This window comes from Oncorhynchus masou, unplaced genomic scaffold, assembly GCF_036934945.1.
Source record: "Oncorhynchus masou masou isolate Uvic2021 unplaced genomic scaffold, UVic_Omas_1.1 unplaced_scaffold_823, whole genome shotgun sequence".
Taxonomy (NCBI): Eukaryota; Metazoa; Chordata; class Actinopteri; order Salmoniformes; family Salmonidae; genus Oncorhynchus; species Oncorhynchus masou.
In genome coordinates, this window is record NW_027014708.1 from 48,734 (window position 1) to 68,480 (window position 19,747).

Consider the following 19,747-nt stretch of genomic DNA (forward strand, 5'->3'; position numbering starts at 1 on the left):
TCTCAGGCTAACTTGTCATTGTACTGTTTGGTTTGGGGTCCATGAGAAGTGCAGAGTCCTTGTCTGATTAACTATGACTAGTGTTGTACTGCGCTGCTCCACCCAAGGAGTTGTCTGAAGTGGGGCCTTGAAAGGGAACATCACCCTCTGGGTCGGAACAGAGCGTTCTTGACTTGCCTGGGTTGCACTGGAACAAGGTCTACTCTTTCATTTATTTTTTTAACCTTTATTTAAATAGACATATCAGTTAAGAATACATTCTTATTTTCAATGACGGCCCAGGAACAGTGGGTTAACTGCCTTGTTCAGGGGCAGAACGACAGATTTGTACCTTGTCAGCTCGGGGATTCGATTCGGTTGCAAGTCCAACGCTCTAATCACTAGACTTCTCTGCCGTCTAGAGAACCTATATAAACTAATCAAGATCTCTCACTAAGGATGCATGTTAAGAGGCCTTTTATCCTTCTCTTGTCTCCTTTCATTCTATCCTTGTCTCCTTTCCTGCCTCCTCCACTCCTTTGCTTATTTCCATATTGATACAGAGTTCCACTCCCGACTCCAACAAAAGCATCAGAAGTATTTTTTATTTTATTAAAACAAAATTGTTAAAAGGAAACAGAGTCACAGAATCTCTAAACAGCAGTTAGTTTCATTGTGTGTGTGCGTTATCAACATGCCTGAAGGAAAAACTAAGTTTAATGTCCCAAAATGGCACTCTGTTCCCTAGATGGTAGACTACTTTTGACCAGGGCCCTATAGGCCCAAAGTAGTGCACTATATAGGGAATATGGTGCCATTTGGGACTAACAAGAGTCAGTGGAACATACAATATAATAACATTTTCAACATAATACAAAATTAAAAATAAATAACGTGATGCATTGAAGTGCAGTGGAATCCCAATGTTCCCCAATCTTTTCCTTTAGCACCTGGAACCAATAGAACCATAGAATGGTTCTCTGGTAGAACCTCTTGCTCAAAACGCCGATCTCCGTACAATTGAGTGTTGCGATCCTTCCTGATTTTAATTAGGCATTTCTGACCATTTTGTCCTCTATTCAAATAGAATTGAAACTGACCTCGCTATCTCCGAGCCAAAATCCCAACTGTTCATGTTGTCCTAATCACATCCCTGATAAAAGGCTCTCATAGAATCTCCTGCTGGTACCCGTTCCTTATTTCTCTCTACTATAACCAGCCGAGGACAGCACAGTCATGCTTCCACAGTCCATTACCATAAGCAGGATTAACAACGTTCCTTATCAGCAGCTCTGTGTTAATGCACTGACGGAACCTTCCGGAGTGTTCCACAGCCTGAGTGTTCTAATCAATACCACTCCTTATCAGCAGCTCTGTGTTAATGCACTGACGGAACCTTCCGGAGTGTTCCACAGCCTGAGTGTTCTAATCAATACCACTCCTTATCAGCAGCTCTGTGTTAATGCACTGACGGAACCTTCCGGAGTGTTCCACAGCCTGAGTGTTCTAATCAATACCACTCCTTATCAGCAGCTCTGTGTTAATGCACTGACGGAACCTTCCGGAGTGTTCCACGGCCTGAGTGTTCTAATCAATACCACTCCTTATCAGCAGCTCTGTGTTAATGCACTGACGGAACCTTCCGGAGTGTTCCACAGCCTGAGTGTTCTAATCAATACCACTCCTTATCAGCAGCTCTGTGTTAATGCACTGACGGAACCTTCCGGAGTGTTCCACAGCCTGAGTGTTCTAATCAATACCACTCCTTATCAGCAGCTCTGTGTTAATGCACTGACGGAACCTTCCGGAGTGTTCCACAGCCTGAGTGTTCTAATCAATACCACTCCTTATCAGCAGCTCTGTGTTAATGCACTGACGGAACCTTCCGGAGTGTTCCACAGCCTGAGTGTTCTAATCAATACCACTCCTTATCAGCAGCTCTGTGTTAATGCACTGACGGAACCTTCCGGAGTGTTCCACGGCCTGAGTGTTCTAATCAATACCACTCCTTATCAGCAGCTCTGTGTTAATGCACTGACGGAACCTTCCGGAGTGTTCCACAGCCTGAGTGTTCTAATCAATACCACTCCTTATCAGCAGCTCTGTGTTAATGCACTGACGGAACCTTCCGGAGTGTTCCACAGCCTGAGTGTTCTAATCAATACCACTCCTTATCAGCAGCTCTGTGTTAATGCACTGACGGAACCTTCCGGAGTGTTCCACAGCCTGAGTGTTCTAATCAATACCACTCCTTATCAGCAGCTCTGTGTTAATGCACTGACGGAACCTTCCGGAGTGTTCCACAGCCTGAGTGTTCTAATCAATACCACTCCTTATCAGCAGCTCTGTGTTAATGCACTGACGGAACCTTCCGGAGTGTTCCACAGCCTGAGTGTTCTAATCAATACCACTCCTTATCAGCAGCTCTGTGTTAATGCACTGACGGAACCTTCCGGAGTGTTCCACAGCCTGAGTGTTCTAATCAATACCACTCCTTATCAGCAGCTCTGTGTTAATGCACTGACGGAACCTTCCGGAGTGTTCCACAGCCTGAGTGTTCTAATCAATACCACTCCTTATCAGCAGCTCTGTGTTAATGCACTGACGGAACCTTCCGGAGTGTTCCACGGCCTGAGTGTTCTAATCAATACCACTCCTTATCAGCAGCTCTGTGTTAATGCACTGACGGAACCTTCCGGAGTGTTCCACAGCCTGAGTGTTCTAATCAATACCACTCCTTATCAGCAGCTCTGTGTTAATGCACTGACGGAACCTTCCGGAGTGTTCCACAGCCTGAGTGTTCTAATCAATACCACTCCTTATCAGCAGCTCTGTGTTAATGCACTGACGGAACCTTCCGGAGTGTTCCACAGCCTGAGTGTTCTAATCAATACCACTCCTTATCAGCAGCTCTGTGTTAATGCACTGACGGAACCTTCCGGAGTGTTCCACGGCCTGAGTGTTCTAATCAATACCACTCCTTATCAGCAGCTCTGTGTTAATGCACTGACGGAACCTTCCGGAGTGTTCCACAGCCTGAGTGTTCTAATCAATACCACTCCTTATCAGCAGCTCTGTGTTAATGCACTGACGGAACCTTCCGGAGTGTTCCACAGCCTGAGTGTTCTAATCAATACCACTCAAGGCTCTTAACAGTAAAAAGCAGAGGTCTCTTCTGTCCTCTCCTCTCCATCATAGGTAGAGGAGGCCGTCTCACCCTGTCGTGTAACTTGACCCCAGTCCGGGGTTGTGTTCAAGATGGCATCGTTTGTTATGTACAACAGAATACAGGTTCACTGTGCTTTTTCCTTCCCCTACCGACTCCACACAGCACTCCATGGTGACGATATGAATCCCCTTCCTGGTGGAATGGGTAGCATACCAGGGACGACAACACACATCGGAGTATCTTAGTAGTACTGCTTAAAAAAAAAAACGTCATACAGAATCAGATTTCATAACGTTTGTGTTGATCAATAAGTGGCGGAAATTAACAATACATTTAAAAAAACAGACACCTAGTAACCTTTTGACCAATCAGATGAGAGAACAGTCAATGGGATGCGTTATTATATTATTGTATTACATTGACATGTCATTCAATATGTTAGATTCATATTTTGGGGCCAGGAGTTTGACCATATTCACATCCAACAAGTCATTCAATATGTTCGATTCATATTTTGGGGCCAGGAGTTTGACCATATTCACATTCAATATGTTAGATTCATATTTTGGGGCCAGGAGTTTGACCATATTCACATCCAACGAGTCATCGAAATAAAAAGGTCTGATGTCATAACTCATTAGAGATGCCGTTGCCATGACAACACAAAACAGTATTCTAAGATGAATTATAAAACCAGTTAAATCATGTGGGGGGGGGGGGGGGTAAAAAGAGGTCAAACAAGAATGTAAACTGGACTCTTAGGGGTGTAGTTGGAGTGGAGGGAGGATTTGGGGGGTCTGGAATTAGAAGTTGCCCCCTAACCACAGATCTAGGATCAGACTACTCTACATAGTACACTACTTCTCACCAGAGCGTATGGCATTCTATTCCCTACATAGTACACTACTTCTCACCAGAGCTTATGGCATTCTATTCCCTACATAGTACACTACTTCTCACCAGAGCGTATGGCATTCTATTCCCTACATAGTACACTACTTCTCACCAGAGCGTATGGCATTCTATTCCCTACATAGTACACTACTTCTCACCAGAGCTTATGGCATCCTATTCCCTACATAGTACACTACTTCTCACCAGAGCGTATGGCATTCTATTCCCTACATAGTACACTACTTCTCACCAGAGCTTATGGCATTCTATTCCCTACATAGTACACTACTTCTCACCAGAGCTCATGGCATTCTATTCCCTGCATAGTACACTACTTCTCACCAGAGCGTATGGCATTCTATTCCCTACATAGTACACTACTTCTCACCAGAGCTCATGGCATTCTATTCCCTGCATAGTACACTACTTCTCACCAGAGCGTATGGCATCCTATTCCCTACATAGTACACTACTTCTCACCAGAGCTCATGGCATTCTATTCCCTATATAGTACACTACTTCTCACCAGAGCTCATGGCATCCTATTCCCTACATAGTACACTACTTCTCACCAGAGCGTATGGCATCCTATTCCCTACATAGTACACTACTTCTCACCAGAGCTCATGGCATCCTATTCCCTACATAGTACACTACTTCTCACCAAAGCTCATGGCATTCTATTCCCTACATAGTACACTACTTTTAACCAGAGCTCATGGCATTCTATTCCCTACATAGTACACTACTTTTAATCAGAGCTTATGGCATTCTATTCCCTACATAGTACACTACTTTTAATCAGAGCTCATGGCATTCTATTCACTACATAGTACACTACTTTTAATCAGAGCTCATGGCATTCTATTCACTACATAGTACACTACTTTTAATCAGAGCTCATGGCATTCTATTCACTACATAGTACACTACTTTTAATCAGAGCTCATGGCATTCTATTCACTACATAGTACACTACTTTTAATCAGAGCTCATGGCATTCTATTCCCTACATAGTACACTACTTTTAACCAGAGCTCATGGCATCCTATTCACTACATAGTACACTACTTTTAACCAGAGCTTATGGCATTCTGTACACTACATAGTGCACTACTTAGGAAATAATCTGTCATTAGGAACACGCCCATATCCGTCCCTAGAACTGTGGTCACAAACATCTTCTACCTCCTCGGCTGTCATTTGGGAGAGGAGATGTTGCAGGTAGCCTGAGTGCCAGTCTGTCTGTGCCATCATGCCTACGGTTTGTGTCGGCACAAACAGACCTGCTACCGGGCTATTGTAGGTGGTCTCAACTCCCCTCGGTCGCCGTGGGTTACTTCCGTTTGCTCTTGTTGTCGGTGGTTTGGAACACGCTGGAGGCCGACATGAGGTTCTCGATGTACTGGCCTAGAACCTGGTTCTCCGACTTCAACTTCAGGTTCTCCTCTTTGACCGCATCCACACGTGCTGACAGGTCTGGAACAACAGAGGTGCAGAACTTAGAACTAGACAGACCAGTGTTTCCCCGAGATAATCATTTTTAAGGCTGGGTGCAACAGAGGTTGACAGGGAGGCCACCCCCCCCTAAGTAATGATAGATGACCTGCCGATACAGAACCAGAACTCTCCTGATAGTTTATTCCACATCAATGCCAGACTAGACTGAATGTTTTAGCTTATTCCACATCAATGCCAGACTAGACTGAATGTTTTAGCTTATTCCACATCAATGCCAGACTAGACTGAATGTTTTAGCTTATTCCACATCTATGCCAGACGAGACTGAATGTTTTAGTTTATTCCACATCAATGCCAGACTAGACTGAATGTTTTAGCTTATTCCACATCAATGCCAGACCAGACTGAATGTTTTAGCTTATTCCACATCAATGCCAGACCAGACTGAATGTTTTAGTTTATTCCACATCAATGCAAAATACTCCTCCCTGCCAGACTAGACTGAATGTTTTAGCTTATTCCACATCAATGCCAGACGAGACTGAATGTTTTAGCTTATTCCACATCAATGCCAGACGATACTGAATGTTTTAGCTTATTCCACATCAATGCCAGACCAGACTGAATGTTTTAGCTTATTCCACATCAATGCCAGACTAGACTGAATGTTTTAGCTTATTCCACATCAATGCCAGACTAGACTGAATGTTTTAGTTTATTCCACATCAATGCCAGACTAGACTGAATGTTTTAGCTTATTCCACATCAATGCCAGACGAGACTGAATGTTTTAGCTTATTCCACATCAATGCCAGACGAGACTGAATGTTTTAGCTTATTCCACATCAATGCCAGACGAGACTGAATGTTTTAGCTTATTCCACATCAATGCCAGACGAGACTGAATGTTTTAGCTTATTCCACATCAATGCCAGACCAGACTGAATGTTTTAGCTTATTCCACATCAATGCCAGACCAGACTGAATGTTTTAGCTTATTCCACATCAATGCCAGACTAGACTGAATGTTTTAGCTTATTCCACATCAATGCCAGACTAGACTGAATGTTTTAGTTTATTCCACATCAATGCCAGACTAGACTGAATGTTTTAGCTTATTCCACATCAATGCCAGACTAGACTGAATGTTTTAGTTTATTCCACATCAATGCCAGACTAGACTGAATGTTTTAGCTTATTCCACATCAATGCCAGACTAGACTGAATGTTTTAGCTTATTCCACATCAATGACAAATACTCCTCCCTGCCAGACTAGACTGATTGTTTTAGAGACATGAACACATCTTCCACTGTGTAACAGAGAGAGGAGAGACATGAACACACCTTCCACTGTGTAACAGAGAGAGGAGACATGAACACACCTTCCACTGTGTAACAGAGAGGAGACATGAACACACCTTCCACTGTGTAACAGAGAGGAGAGACATGAACACACCTTCCACTGTGTAACAGAGAGGAGACATGAACACACATTCCACTGTGTAACAGAGAGGAGACATGAACACACCTTCCACTGTGTAACAGAGAGGAGACATGAACACACCTTCCACTGTGTAACAGAGGAGACATGAACACACCTTCCACTGTGTAACAGAGAGGAGACATGAACACACCTTCCACTGTGTAACAGAGAGGAGAGACATGAACACACCTTCCACTGTGTAACAGAGAGGAGAGACATGAACACACCTTCCACTGTGTAACAGAGAGGAGACATGAACACACCTTCCACTGTGTAACAGAGAGGAGACATGAACACACCTTCCACTGTGTAACAGAGAGGAGACATGAACACACCTTCCACTGTGTAACAGAGAGGAGACATGAACACACCTTCCACTGTGTAACAGAGAGGAGACATGAACACACCTTCCACTGTGTAACAGAGAGGAGAGACATGAACACACCTTCCACTGTGTAGCAGAGAGGAGACATGAACACACCTTCCACTGTGTAACAGAGAGGAGACATGAACACACCTTCCACTGTGTAACAGAGAGAGGAGAGACATGAACACACCTTCCACTGTGTAACAGAGAGGAGACATGAACACACCTTCCACTGTGTAACAGAGAGGAGAGACATGAACACACCTTCCACTGTGTAACAGAGAGGAGACATGAACACACCTTCCACTGTAACAGAGAGAGAGATGTGTGTAACAGAGAGAGAGATGTGTGTAACAGAGAGAGATGTGTAACGATGTGTAACAGAGAGAGATGTGTGTAACAGAGAGAGATGTGTGTAACAGAGAGAGATATGTGTAACAGAGAGAGATGTGTAACACAGAGAGAGATGTGTAACACAGAGAGAGATGTGTAACACAGAGAGAGATGTGTAACAGAGAGAGATGTGTAACAGAGAGAGATGTGTAACAGAGAAATGTGTGTAACACAGAGAGAGATGTGTAACAGAGAGAGATGTGTAACAGAGAGAGAGATGTGTAACAGAGAGAGATATGTGTAACAGAGAGAGATATGTGTAACAGAGAGAGATATGTGTAACAGAGAGAGATGTGTAACAGAGAGAGATGTGTAACAGAGAGATGTGTAACAGAGAGATGTTACCTTCCAGTGTGTGTTGTAGCTCCAGCACCTGGTTGATGAGCCTAGTCTTCTCCTCCATCTCAACCTGGTTCTCCATGTCTCCTGACAAACAACACACACTATATTACTGAACACACACACACATACACTATATTACTGAACACACACACACACACTATATTACTGAACACACACACACATACACTATATTACTGAACACACACCACACACACTATATTACTGAACACACACCACACACACTATATTACTAAACACACACCACACACACTATATTACTGAACACACACAACACAACACACACTATATTACTGAACAAACACAACACAACACACACTATATTACTGAACACACACACACTATATTACTGAACACACACACTATATTACCGAACACACACACACACTATATTACTGAACACACACACACATACACACTATATTACTGAACACACACAACACACACTATATTACTGAACACACACACACTATATTACTGAACACACACACTATATTACCGAACACACACACACACACTATATTACCGAACACACACACACACTATATTACCGAACACACACACACAACACAATATATTACCGAACACACACACACAACACAATATATTACTGAACACACACACACACACACACACAGACAGACAGACAGACAGACAGACAGACAGACAGACAGACAGACAGACAGACAGACAGACAGACAGACAGACAGACAGAGACAGACAGACAGACAGACAGAGACAGACAGAGACACACAGACAGACAGACAGACAGACAGAGACACACAGACAGACAGAGACAGACAGAGACACACAGACAGACAGAGACAGACAGACAGACAGACAGACAGACAGACAGACAGACAGACAGACAGACAGAGACACACAGACAGACAGAGACAGACAGACAGACAGAGACACACAGACAGACAGACAGACAGACAGACAGACAGACAGACAGACAGAGACAGACAGACAGACAGAGACACACAGACAGACAGACAGACAGACAGACAGACAGACAGACAGACAGACAGACAGACAGACAGACAGACAGACAGACAGACAGACAGACAGACAGACAGACAGACAGACGTTCATTACCATCCATGTGACAGTTCATGGTGAAGTCCTCGTTGTCCTGTTTGGTGAGCAGGACTGCAGTTCCTCTGTCCCCTGTAGACACACATCAAGGTGATCAAAACATACAGTTAGTTAGTTTCGATCATACGGTTTCTATTATAAATCTTTATTTAACTGGGTAAGTCAGTTAGGAACAAATTACTATTTACAATGACGGCCTTCTCCTGGCCGAACCCAGAGCAGGACGACGCTGCGCCGCCCTACGGGACTCCCAATCACGGATGGTGGTGATACAGCCTGGAATCGAACCAGGGTCTGTAGTGACGTCTCTAGCACTGAGACACAGTAACTTAGACTGCTGAACCAGGGTCTGTAGTGACGTCTCTAGCACTGAGACACAGTACCTTAGACCGCTGAACCAGGGTCTGTAGTGACGCCTCTAGCACTGAGACACAGAACCTTAGACCGCTGAACCAGGGTCTGTAGTGACGCCTCTAGCACTGAGACACAGTACCTTAGACCGCTGAACCACAAGGGTCCAAAGCAACGTAACATGTGCAGGAGCACTGCCATCTCATTCAAAGAGATCTGTCCCGAAACCAAAAAGCCCTTGGTCTCCAACTAACGGTCCCCAGTTAACTCCTCGACCTGCCTAACGGACTAGTAACTCAAACAACGTGGATAAAGGTAGCTAGTTAGATAAGTGAACACCAGTACTACTACGTTAGCTGGCTACCATCATCTACATAACCAAACAAGAAGACAGAGGAAGACATAACAGGCCAAGATGACAAATGATGCTAGCTGTCTCTAGCTGTTACAGTACCTAAACAACAACACACCCAAGACCAGCCAGCTAGCTGTCTCTCTAGCTGTTACAGTAACTAAACATCACCACACCCAAGACCAACCAGCCAGCTGTCTCTCTAGCTGTTACAGTAACTAAACACACCCAAGACCAGCCAGCTAGCTGTCTCTCTAGCTGTTACAGTAACTAAACACACCCAAGACCAGCCAGCTAGCTGTCTCTCTAGCTGTTACAGTAACTAAACATCACCACACCCAAGACCAGCCAGCTAGCTGTCTCTCTAGCTGTTACAGTAACTAAACACACCCAAGACCAGCCAGCTAGCTGTCTCTCTAGCTGTTACAGTAACTAAACACACCCAAGACCAGCCAGCTAGCTGTCTCTCTAGCTGTTACAGTAACTAAACACACCCAAGACCAGCCAGCTAGCTGTCTCTCTAGCTGTTACAGTAACTAAACACACCCAAGACCAGCCAGCTAGCTGTCTCTCTAGCTGTTACAGTAACTAAACACACCCAAGACCATCCAGCTAGCTGTCTCTCTAGCTGTTACAGTAACTAAACACACCCAAGACCAGCCAGCTAGCTGTCTCTCTAGCTGTTACAGTAACTAAACACACCCAAGACCAGCCAGCTAGCTGTCTCTCTAGCTGTTACAGTAACTAAACACACCCAAGACCATCCAGCTAGCTGTCTCTCTAGCTGTTACAGTAACTAAACACACCCAAGACCAGGCAGCTGGTAAGTTAGCATAGCGGCAGGCTAATGTTAGCCATCTAGCTGGTTCATACGATATGCTCACCTTTTACAGAGAAGGAAGAAAACGACTCCTGTAGCTAACTACCGGCTGTCACATTAATACCTGCGATATTACGATGTTAGTTTGTGTACCTAACTAACTCGTAGTTAGTGACAATGGTCGTTACAGTAGCAAGTTAGACAGCTAAAATCTCAGAAAATCTGTCAAATCCGTAGAATTGACGTGCGAATCTCAACAACGACAAGCCTCGTAAGTCTCGTTACATTTCTGAAATGTCAGTCACTTACCCTTCGATATAATAACAATATTGTGTCAAAACGTTAGCCGGGTTTTGTGTGGATAACGTTGTTATGTGCTCGACGACACTGCGGATTTCCATGTATGACAGTCGGCGATGGGACGTCCTCACATTATCTGGGTGTAGGAACCGACGCGGCCGACAGGGGGAGCAGCGCAATGCAAACAGACACAGCCGGAAGCAAAATATAACATCACATTAATTGGGCCCCGAAACAATACGCTTGTATGACCTCATTCCCTCCTCTTGTCGACTTGCTCCTTCCACTAGATGTAGACTAGTAGTCTGATGAAGGGAAAACGTGAAGGACGTGATATCCGACAGGTGTGGCAGCACTTTGTGCGTCTGTATGCGTACATTGATTGTGCAGGTTGTATCTGTTTGTGCCTAATGTACAGCCTCAGACACCGTAAACACACACACACTGCAGCTCTGACAGTCTCTCGGTCACTCCCTGAGTAGTGAACTACACAGGCTAGCGGAGCAGCAGCGGTAGGCAAGGCTCGACCAGCCGTAACACACACAACATATCACAGCCACCAGGATCAGTGTGCTTGGTTACTCTCTGCTCTGTGCTCCAGTTTGAAGGGTTTATATGTGTCTCCTTCTGTCTGCAGCTAAGACCAACCCAGGTGAGACTGTTGCTTGGCCAACACTACCCAGTCTGTACCTCCAGTCCTGAGGTTCTGTACCTCTAGTCCTAAGGTTCTCTACCTTATAGTACCTCTGTGTTCTGTACCTTATAGTACCTCTGTGTTCTGTACCTTATAGTACCTCTGTGTTCTGTACCTTATAGTACCTTGTGTTCTGTAGTTTATAGTACCTCTGTGTTCTGTAGGTTATAGTACCTCAGTGTTCTGTACCTTATAGTACCTCAGTGTTCTGTACCTTATAGTACCTCAGTGTTCTGTAGCTTATAGTACCTCTGTGTTCTGTAGCTTATAGTACCTCTGTGTTCTGTAGCTTATAGTACCTCTGTTCTGTAGCTTATAGTACCTCAGTCTTCTGTTGCTTATAGTACCTTGTGTTCTGTAGCTTATAGTACCTCTGTGTTCTGTAACTTATAGTACCTCTATGTTCTGTAGCTTATAGTACCTCAGTCTTCTGTTGCTTATAGTACCTCTATGTTCTGTAGCTTATAGTACCTCAGTCTTCTGTTGCTTATAGTACCTTGTGTTCTGTAGCTTATAGTACCTCTGTGTTTTGTAGCTTGTAGTACCTCAGTGTTCTGTAGCTTTGTGTTTGTGTCTCTGTGTTCTGTAGCTTTGTGTCTGTCTGCCTGCCTGCCTGCCTGCCTGCCTGCCTGCCTGTCTGCCTACTTGCCTGCCTGCCTGCCTGCCTGCCTGCCTGCCTGCCTGCCTCCCTCCCTCCCTCCCTCCCTCCCTCCCTCCCTCCCTCTCTGCCTGCCTGCCTCCCTCCCTCCCTCTCTGTGTGTGGTTTCCTAGAAACAAGGGTGGCTCAACTTACCCCCCTCTCCCCTACTGGTGTGTCGGTGAATGGACAGAGCTACTAGCTTTGTAATTAAAGGTGAGTTTGTCTTACCTGAAGGTCTGTCATCGGCGAGGGAGATGTTAGTGAAACTCCCGTCCTCTTCTTCCAGCTCTGCTTCCATGACCGGACCGGAGTTTTCCCTGATTCACCCTTGTAGTTTCTTTTTCTCTCTGGTCTCTGGTCTCACCGTTCCATTCTCCCCGTCGGGCTGCTTTTCACTCTGGTCTCTGGCCTCACCGTTCCATTCTCCCCGTCGGGCTGTTTTTCACTCCTGCTTTCTTTCTCTCCTTATCGTTTGACTCTTTTCTCACAGTCCCTCTTTTTAGACATATGTTTTCTCAACCTGCTTCCTTCGTCTGTGTCACTCTGTTGCCTCTCCTTCACCCCCGCCCCTCTCTCTCTCAGCGCCCCGCCCTCTCGGACACCTGTTCCCGTCAGGCGGCTGGCTCACTCTCCTTCACCCCCGCCTCTCTCTCTCTCTCAGCGCCCCGCCCTCTCGGACACCTGTTCCCGTCAGGCGGCTGGCTCCCTCTCCTTCTGAATTATTTATGTTGTCACGGTTACCTGCCCAGATAACCTTGGTTACTGGACAGGTGGCAGGTGACACTAGTTTTGTCCTGGGAAGCAGTTGCTGATTGGCTCATAAATGTTTCAAAGTTCAGGGAGGGTTATTTGTTGGTTGAAAAGAAACACAATACACTCAAGTGACGTAAACACACACACACACACACAGTCTAAATCAGCTAAACTTGTGGGGACTCCATTCAAAATCCTATTTTCCCTAAATAGCATTTGACCTCGTGGGGACTAACAAAATGTCCCCAGTTGGCCAAATGCATGTTTACTATTTTTGTGGGGACTTCTGGTCTCCACAATTATAGTTAAACATGTCCATACACACACACACACACACACACCTACCTTTCCTAATGCTCACTTGGTCACACATTAACTGGAGAAGGGCACGAAGTACAGAGAGGTAAAGAGCCAGCAGACAGCTGCACCCTCTTTCTCCACTCCTTACTCTCTCGCTGTCTTTCTCCACTCCTTACTCTCTTTCTGTCTTTCTCCACTCCTTACTCTCTCTTTGTCTTTCTCCACTCCTTACTCTCTCTCTGTCTTTCTCCACTCCTTACTCTCTCTTTCTCCACTCCTTACTCTCTCTTTCTCCACTCCTTACTCTCTCTTTCTCCAATCCTTACTCTCTCTTTCTCGACTCATTACTCTCTCTTTCTCCACTCCTTACTCTCTCTTTCTGTCTTTCTCCACTCCTTACTCTCTCTTTCTCCACTCTTTACTCTCTCTTTCTCCACTCTTTACTCTCTCTTTCTCCACTCCTTACTCTCTCTTTCTCCACTCCTTACTCTCTCTTTCTCCACTCCTTACTCTCTCTTTCTCCACTCCTTACTCTCTCTTTCTGTCTTTCACTGTTTCTTTCTCTCAATTTCTTTCTGTCTCTCTCAATTCAATTTCAATTCAATTCAAGGGGCTTTATTGGCATGGGAAACATATGTTAACATTGCCAAAGCAAATTAAGTAGATAATATACAAAAGGGAAATAAACAATTAAACTTTACAGTAAATATTACACATACTATCCTTCCTTTTCCCTGGAACTTCTGTATCACTGATCTTTAATAAGCTTTTACGTATCGTATTTATTTATTTTAATTAGCACCATTGTGTAAACCTAGCCCCGCCCACATCCGTTCCACGCATCGACAGGGGTCGGAGGTGAAGGAAATACTAATACCTGCAACCAAATACAACATACATTTCATCAATATTTAAATAAAATGTGTAAATAAGATGCATTAAACACATCTGTAAACCACAATGAGGACACATAGACCCACCTACCTAATCATTGGGTACATCGTACTACAAACATCAGAGTAATCATGGACATTTAATAATGTAGATAACATGGGTGGTGGAACACGTAATCATGTCATTTATTTGGGATCGTTTTCCTGTGTGTGGGTGGCAGAGATATTCACACTTCATCATGTTGTTGCACTGTGCGCATCCTCTGCATTTATAGCTACCATTTGGAAGAGGGCGTAAAAGAGCCTGGCTGGTTTTCTTTTGTGGTTGGCAGTTGGCATGGACTAATTTATCGCGTAAATTGCGACCTCTTCTATACACAATAAGTGGTGGAGTTGTAAATTCCGTCGGCAAAAATGGGTCCGATGTTAAAATGTGCCACTTTTGACCGCAACTCCCATTTTTCGCGAGTTCAAAGTTTATGTCGTTGTTAACATTACGGAGTGTTCTTTAGCTTTCGCGGGTCTTTGTTTGAAGCAGTTCATCTCGTGTTTTTCCCAATGCCAAATGAAGTGCTTCATCCACACACATAATTGTGTTTCTGTCCTGGAGCCCTGTGGGGTGTGTTTGTGAACAGAGCTCCGGGAGCAGCTTGCTGAGGGGGCTCTTCTCCATGTTTATTTCTCAATAGGTGATGGATTTTTTATGGAATGTCTTGACCTCTTATTTAGTACGGTGTAGTTATTTCCACCTTTATCCGTAGATTGAGTATTACCTAAGGCCGGTTAGCTCAGTTGGTTAGAGCGTCGTGCTAATAACGCGAAGGTCGCGGGTTCGATACCCGTACTGGCCAGATGACTTAGTTTTTACCCTACTGTGTATGTCTACAGTGTCTCACAACTCTATTGATTGGGGTTTACAATGTGCATTTTAAATTAGTAGTATGAGTTGTCGATTGTTGGATCATTGTGGAGTGACATTTTAATGTAGGAGGTTTTTTTTTTCATTGTAGGAGTTTTCATTCGTTTTTTATTATACAAGGAAGGGAGGAGGACAGGGACTTCATGGACTAAGAGACAGAGGGACAGAATGGTGAAGAAACAGATAGACGGGTCCATCAAACATTTGATTCATTTATTATTTACACACACACACACACACACACACACACACACACACACACACACACACACACACACACACACACACACACACACACACACACACACACACACACACACACACACACACACACACACACCAACCTTTCCCCTTGCTCACTTGGTCACTCATTAACTTGAGAAGGACATTAAGTACAGAGAGGTAAAGAGCCAACAGACAGCTGCACCCTCTCTCTTTCTCCACTCCTTACTCTCTCTTTCTCCACTCTCTCTTTCTGTCTTTTTCCACTCTTTCCTCTCTCTTTGTCTTTCTCCACTCCTTACTCTCTCTTTCTCCTCTCCTTACTCTCTCTTTCTGTCTTTCTCCACTCATTACTCTCTCGTTGTCCACTCCTTACTCTCTCTTTCTCCACTCCTTACTCTCTCTTTCTCCACTCCTTACTCTCTCTCTCTTTCTCCACTCCTTACTATCTCTTTCTCCACTCCTTACTCTCTGTCTGTCTTTCTCCACTCCTTACTCTCTCTTTCTCCACTCCTTACTCTCTCTCTCTGTCTTTCTCCACTCCTTACTCTCTCTTTCTCCATTCCTTACTCTCTCTTTCTCCACTCCTTAATCTCTCTTTCTAGCGTTCTCCACTCCTTACTCTCTCTTTCTGTCTTTTTCCACTCTTTCCTCTCTCTTTGTCTTTCTCCACTCCTTACTCTCTCTTTCTCCTCTCCTTACTCTCTCTTTCTGTCTTTCTCCACTCATTACTCTCTCGTTGTCCACTCCCTACTCTCTCTTTCTCCACTCCTTACTCTCTCTTTCTCCACTCCTTACTCTCTGTCTCTCTTTCTCCACTCCTTACTATCTCTTTCTCCACTCCTTACTCTCTGTCTGTCTTTCTCCACTCCTTACTCTCTCTTTCTCCACTCCTTACTCTCTCTCTCTGTCTTTCTCCACTCCTTACTCTCTCTCTTTATGTCTTTTTCCACTCCTTACTCTCTCTTTATCTTTCTCCACTCCTTACACTCTCTCTCTGTCTTTCTCCACTCCTTACTTTCTCTTTCTCCACTCCTTACTCTCTCTTTCTGTCTTTCTCCACTCCTTACTCTCTCTTTCTCCTCTCCTTTCTCTCTCTTTCTGTCTTTCTCCACTCCTTACTCTCTCTCTCTCTGTCTGTCTCCACTCCTTACTTTCTCTCTCTGTCTTTCTCCACTCCTTACTCTCTCTTTCTCCACTCATTACTCTCTCTTTCTGTCTTTCTCCACTCCTTACTCTCTTTCTCCACTCCTTACTCTCTCTCTTTCTCCACTCCTTACTCTCTCTCTCTGTCTGTCTCCTATCCTTACTCTCTCTCTCTGTCTTTCTCCACTCCTTACTCTCTTTCTCCACTCATTACTCTCTCTTTCTGTCTTTCTCCACTCCTTACTCTCTTTCTCCACTCCTTACTCTCTCTCTCTCTCTTTCTCCACTCCTTACTCTCTCTTTCTCCACTCCTTACTCTCTCTTTCTGTCTTTCACTGTTTCTTTCTCTCTCTTTCTTTCTGTCTCTCTCTCAATTCAATTTCAATTCAATTCAAGGGGCTTTATTGGCATGGGAAACATATGTTAACATTGCCAAAGCAAATTAAGTAGATAATATACAAAAGGGAAATAAACAATTAAACTTTACAGTAAATATTACACATACTATCCTTCCTTTTCCCTGGAACTTCTGTATCACTGATCTTGAATAAGCTTTTACGTATCGTATTTATTTATTTTAATTAGCACCGTTCTGTAGACCTTGCCCCGCCCACATCCGTTCCACGCATCGACAGGGGTCGGAGGTGAAGGAAATACTAATACCTGCAACCAAATACAACATACATTTCATCAATATTGAAATAAAATGTGTAAATAAGACGCATTAAACACATCTGTAAAACCACGATGAGGACACATAGACCCACCTACCTAATCATTGGGTACATCGTACGAGAAACATCAGAGTAATCATGGACATTTGATAATGTAGATAACATGGGTGGTGGAACACGTAATCATGTCATTTATTTGGGATCGTTTTCCTGTGTGTGGGTGGCAGAGATATTCACACTTCATCATGTTGTTGCACTGTGTGCATCCTCTGCATTTATAGCTACCATTTGGAAGAGGGCGTAAAAGAGCCTGGCTGGTTTTCTTTTGTGGTTGGCAGTTGGCATGGACTAATTTATCGCGTAAATTGCGACCTCTTCTACACACAATAAGTGGTGGACTTGTAAATTCCGCGGCAAAAATGGGTCCGATGTGATAATGTGCCACTTTGACCGCAACTCCCATTTTTCGCGAGTTCAAAGTTTATGTCGTTGTGAACATTACGGAGTGTTCTTTAGCTTTAGCGGGTCTTGGTTTGCAGCAGTTCATCTCGTGTTTTTCCCAATGCCAAATGAAGTGCTTCATCCACACACATAATTGTGTTTCTGTCCTGGAGCCCTGTGGGGTGTGTTTGTGAACAGAGCTCCGGGAGCAGCTTGCTGAGGGGGCTCTTCTCCATGTTTATTTCTCAATAGGTGATGGATTTGTTATGGAATGTCTTGACCTCTTATTTAGTACGGTGTAGTTATTTCCACCTTTATCCGTAGATTGAGTATTACCTAAGGCCGGTTAGCTCAGTTGGTTAGAGCGTCGTGCTAATAACGCGAAGGTCGCGGGTTCGATACCCGTACTGGCCAGATGACTTAGTTTTTACCCTACTGTGTATGTCTACAGTGTCTCACAACTCTATTGATTGGGGTTTACAATGTGCATTTTAAATTAGTAGTATGAGTTGTCGATTGTTGGATCATTGTGGAGTGACATTTTAATGTAGGAGGTTTTTTTTTTTTTTTTTTTCATTGTAGGAGTTTTCATTCGTTTTTTATTATACAAGGAAGGGAGGAGGACAGGGACTTCATGGACTAAGAGACAGAGGGACAGAATGGTGAAGAAACAGATAGACGGGTCCATCAAACATTTGATTCATTTATTATTTACACACACACACACACACACACACACACACACACACACACACACACACACACACACACACACACACACACACACACACACACACACACACACACACACACACACACACACACACCAACCTTTCCCCTTGCTCACTTGGTCACTCATTAACTTGAGAAGGACATTAAGTACAGAGAGGTAAAGAGCCAACAGACAGCTGCACCCTCTCTCTTTCTCCACTCCTTACTCTCTCTTTCTCCACTCTCTCTTTCTGTCTTTTTCCACTCTTTCCTCTCTCTTTGTCTTTCTCCACTCCTTACTCTCTCTTTCTCCTCTCCTTACTCTCTCTTTCTGTCTTTCTCCACTCATTACTCTCTCGTTGTCCACTCCTTACTCTCTCTTTCTCCACTCCTTACTCTCTCTTTCTCCACTCCTTACTCTCTGTCTCTCTTTCTCCACTCCTTACTATCTCTTTCTCCACTCCTTACTCTCTGTCTGTCTTTCTCCACTCCTTACTCTCTCTTTCTCCACTCCTTACTCTCTCTCTCTGTCTTTCTCCACTCCTTACTCTCTCTTTCTCCATTCCTTACTCTCTCTTTCTCCACTCCTTAATCTCTCTTTCTAGCGTTCTCCACTCCTTACTCTCTCTTTCTGTCTTTTTCCACTCTTTCCTCTCTCTTTGTCTTTCTCCACTCCTTACTCTCTCTTTCTCCTCTCCTTACTCTCTCTTTCTGTCTTTCTCCACTCATTACTCTCTTGTTGTCCACTCCCTACTCTCTCTTTCTCCACTCCTTACTCTCTCTTTCTCCACTCCTTACTCTCTGTCTCTCTTTCTCCACTCCTTACTATCTCTTTCTCCACTCCTTACTCTCTGTCTGTCTTTCTCCACTCCTTACTCTCTCTTTCTCCACTCCTTACTCTCTCTCTCTGTCTTTCTCCACTCCTTACTCTCTCTCTTTCTGTCTTTTTCCACTCCTTACTCTCTCTTTATCTTTCTCCACTCCTTACACTCTCTCTCTGTCTTTCTCCACTCCTTACTTTCTCTTTCTCCACTCCTTACTCTCTCTTTCTGTCTTTCTCCACTCCTTACTCTCTCTTTCTCCTCTCCTTTCTCTCTCTTTCTGTCTTTCTCCACTCCTTACTCTCTCTCTCTCTGTCTGTCTCCACTCCTTACTTTCTCTCTCTGTCTTTCTCCACTCCTTACTCTCTCTTTCTCCACTCATTACTCTCTCTTTCTGTCTTTCTCCACTCCTTACTCTCTTTCTCCACTCCTTACTCTCTCTCTTTCTCCACTCCTTACTCTCTCTCTCTGTCTGTCTCCTATCCTTACTCTCTCTCTCTGT

General features: G+C 44.2%; 1 protein-coding gene and 2 non-coding genes across 6 annotated transcripts; 2 read left to right on the forward strand and 1 right to left on the reverse strand.

Moving 5' to 3' along the window:
* Window positions 1–564: 564 nt before the first annotated feature.
* Window positions 565–12,959, reverse strand: LOC135537599 (short coiled-coil protein B). Of its 4 annotated transcripts, none has more exons than XM_064963731.1 (4): window positions 12,594–12,959; window positions 9,209–9,280; window positions 8,093–8,170; window positions 565–5,521 (listed from the first exon to the last, which is right to left on the reverse strand). In XM_064963731.1, the coding sequence occupies exons 1-4, from the start codon at window positions 12,661–12,663 to the stop codon at window positions 5,379–5,381; spliced, it is 363 nt and encodes a 120-aa protein (XP_064819803.1). In that variant the 5' UTR covers window positions 12,664–12,959; the 3' UTR covers window positions 565–5,378. The 4 variants fall into 4 exon arrangements, with proteins under 4 accessions (XP_064819803.1, XP_064819802.1, XP_064819805.1 ...); XM_064963730.1 differs by having other exon boundaries at window positions 8,093–8,173; XM_064963733.1 differs by lacking the exon at window positions 12,594–12,959 and adding an exon at window positions 11,041–11,171.
* A 2,129-nt stretch (window positions 12,960–15,088) lies between these two features.
* On the forward strand, window positions 15,089–15,162 carry trnai-aau (transfer RNA isoleucine (anticodon AAU)). The gene has a single exon. It is a non-coding gene; the product is annotated as a tRNA-Ile (tRNA).
* A 2,891-nt stretch (window positions 15,163–18,053) lies between these two features.
* trnai-aau (transfer RNA isoleucine (anticodon AAU)) lies at window positions 18,054–18,127 on the forward strand. The gene has a single exon. It is a non-coding gene; the product is annotated as a tRNA-Ile (tRNA).
* Window positions 18,128–19,747: the final 1,620 nt, after the last annotated feature.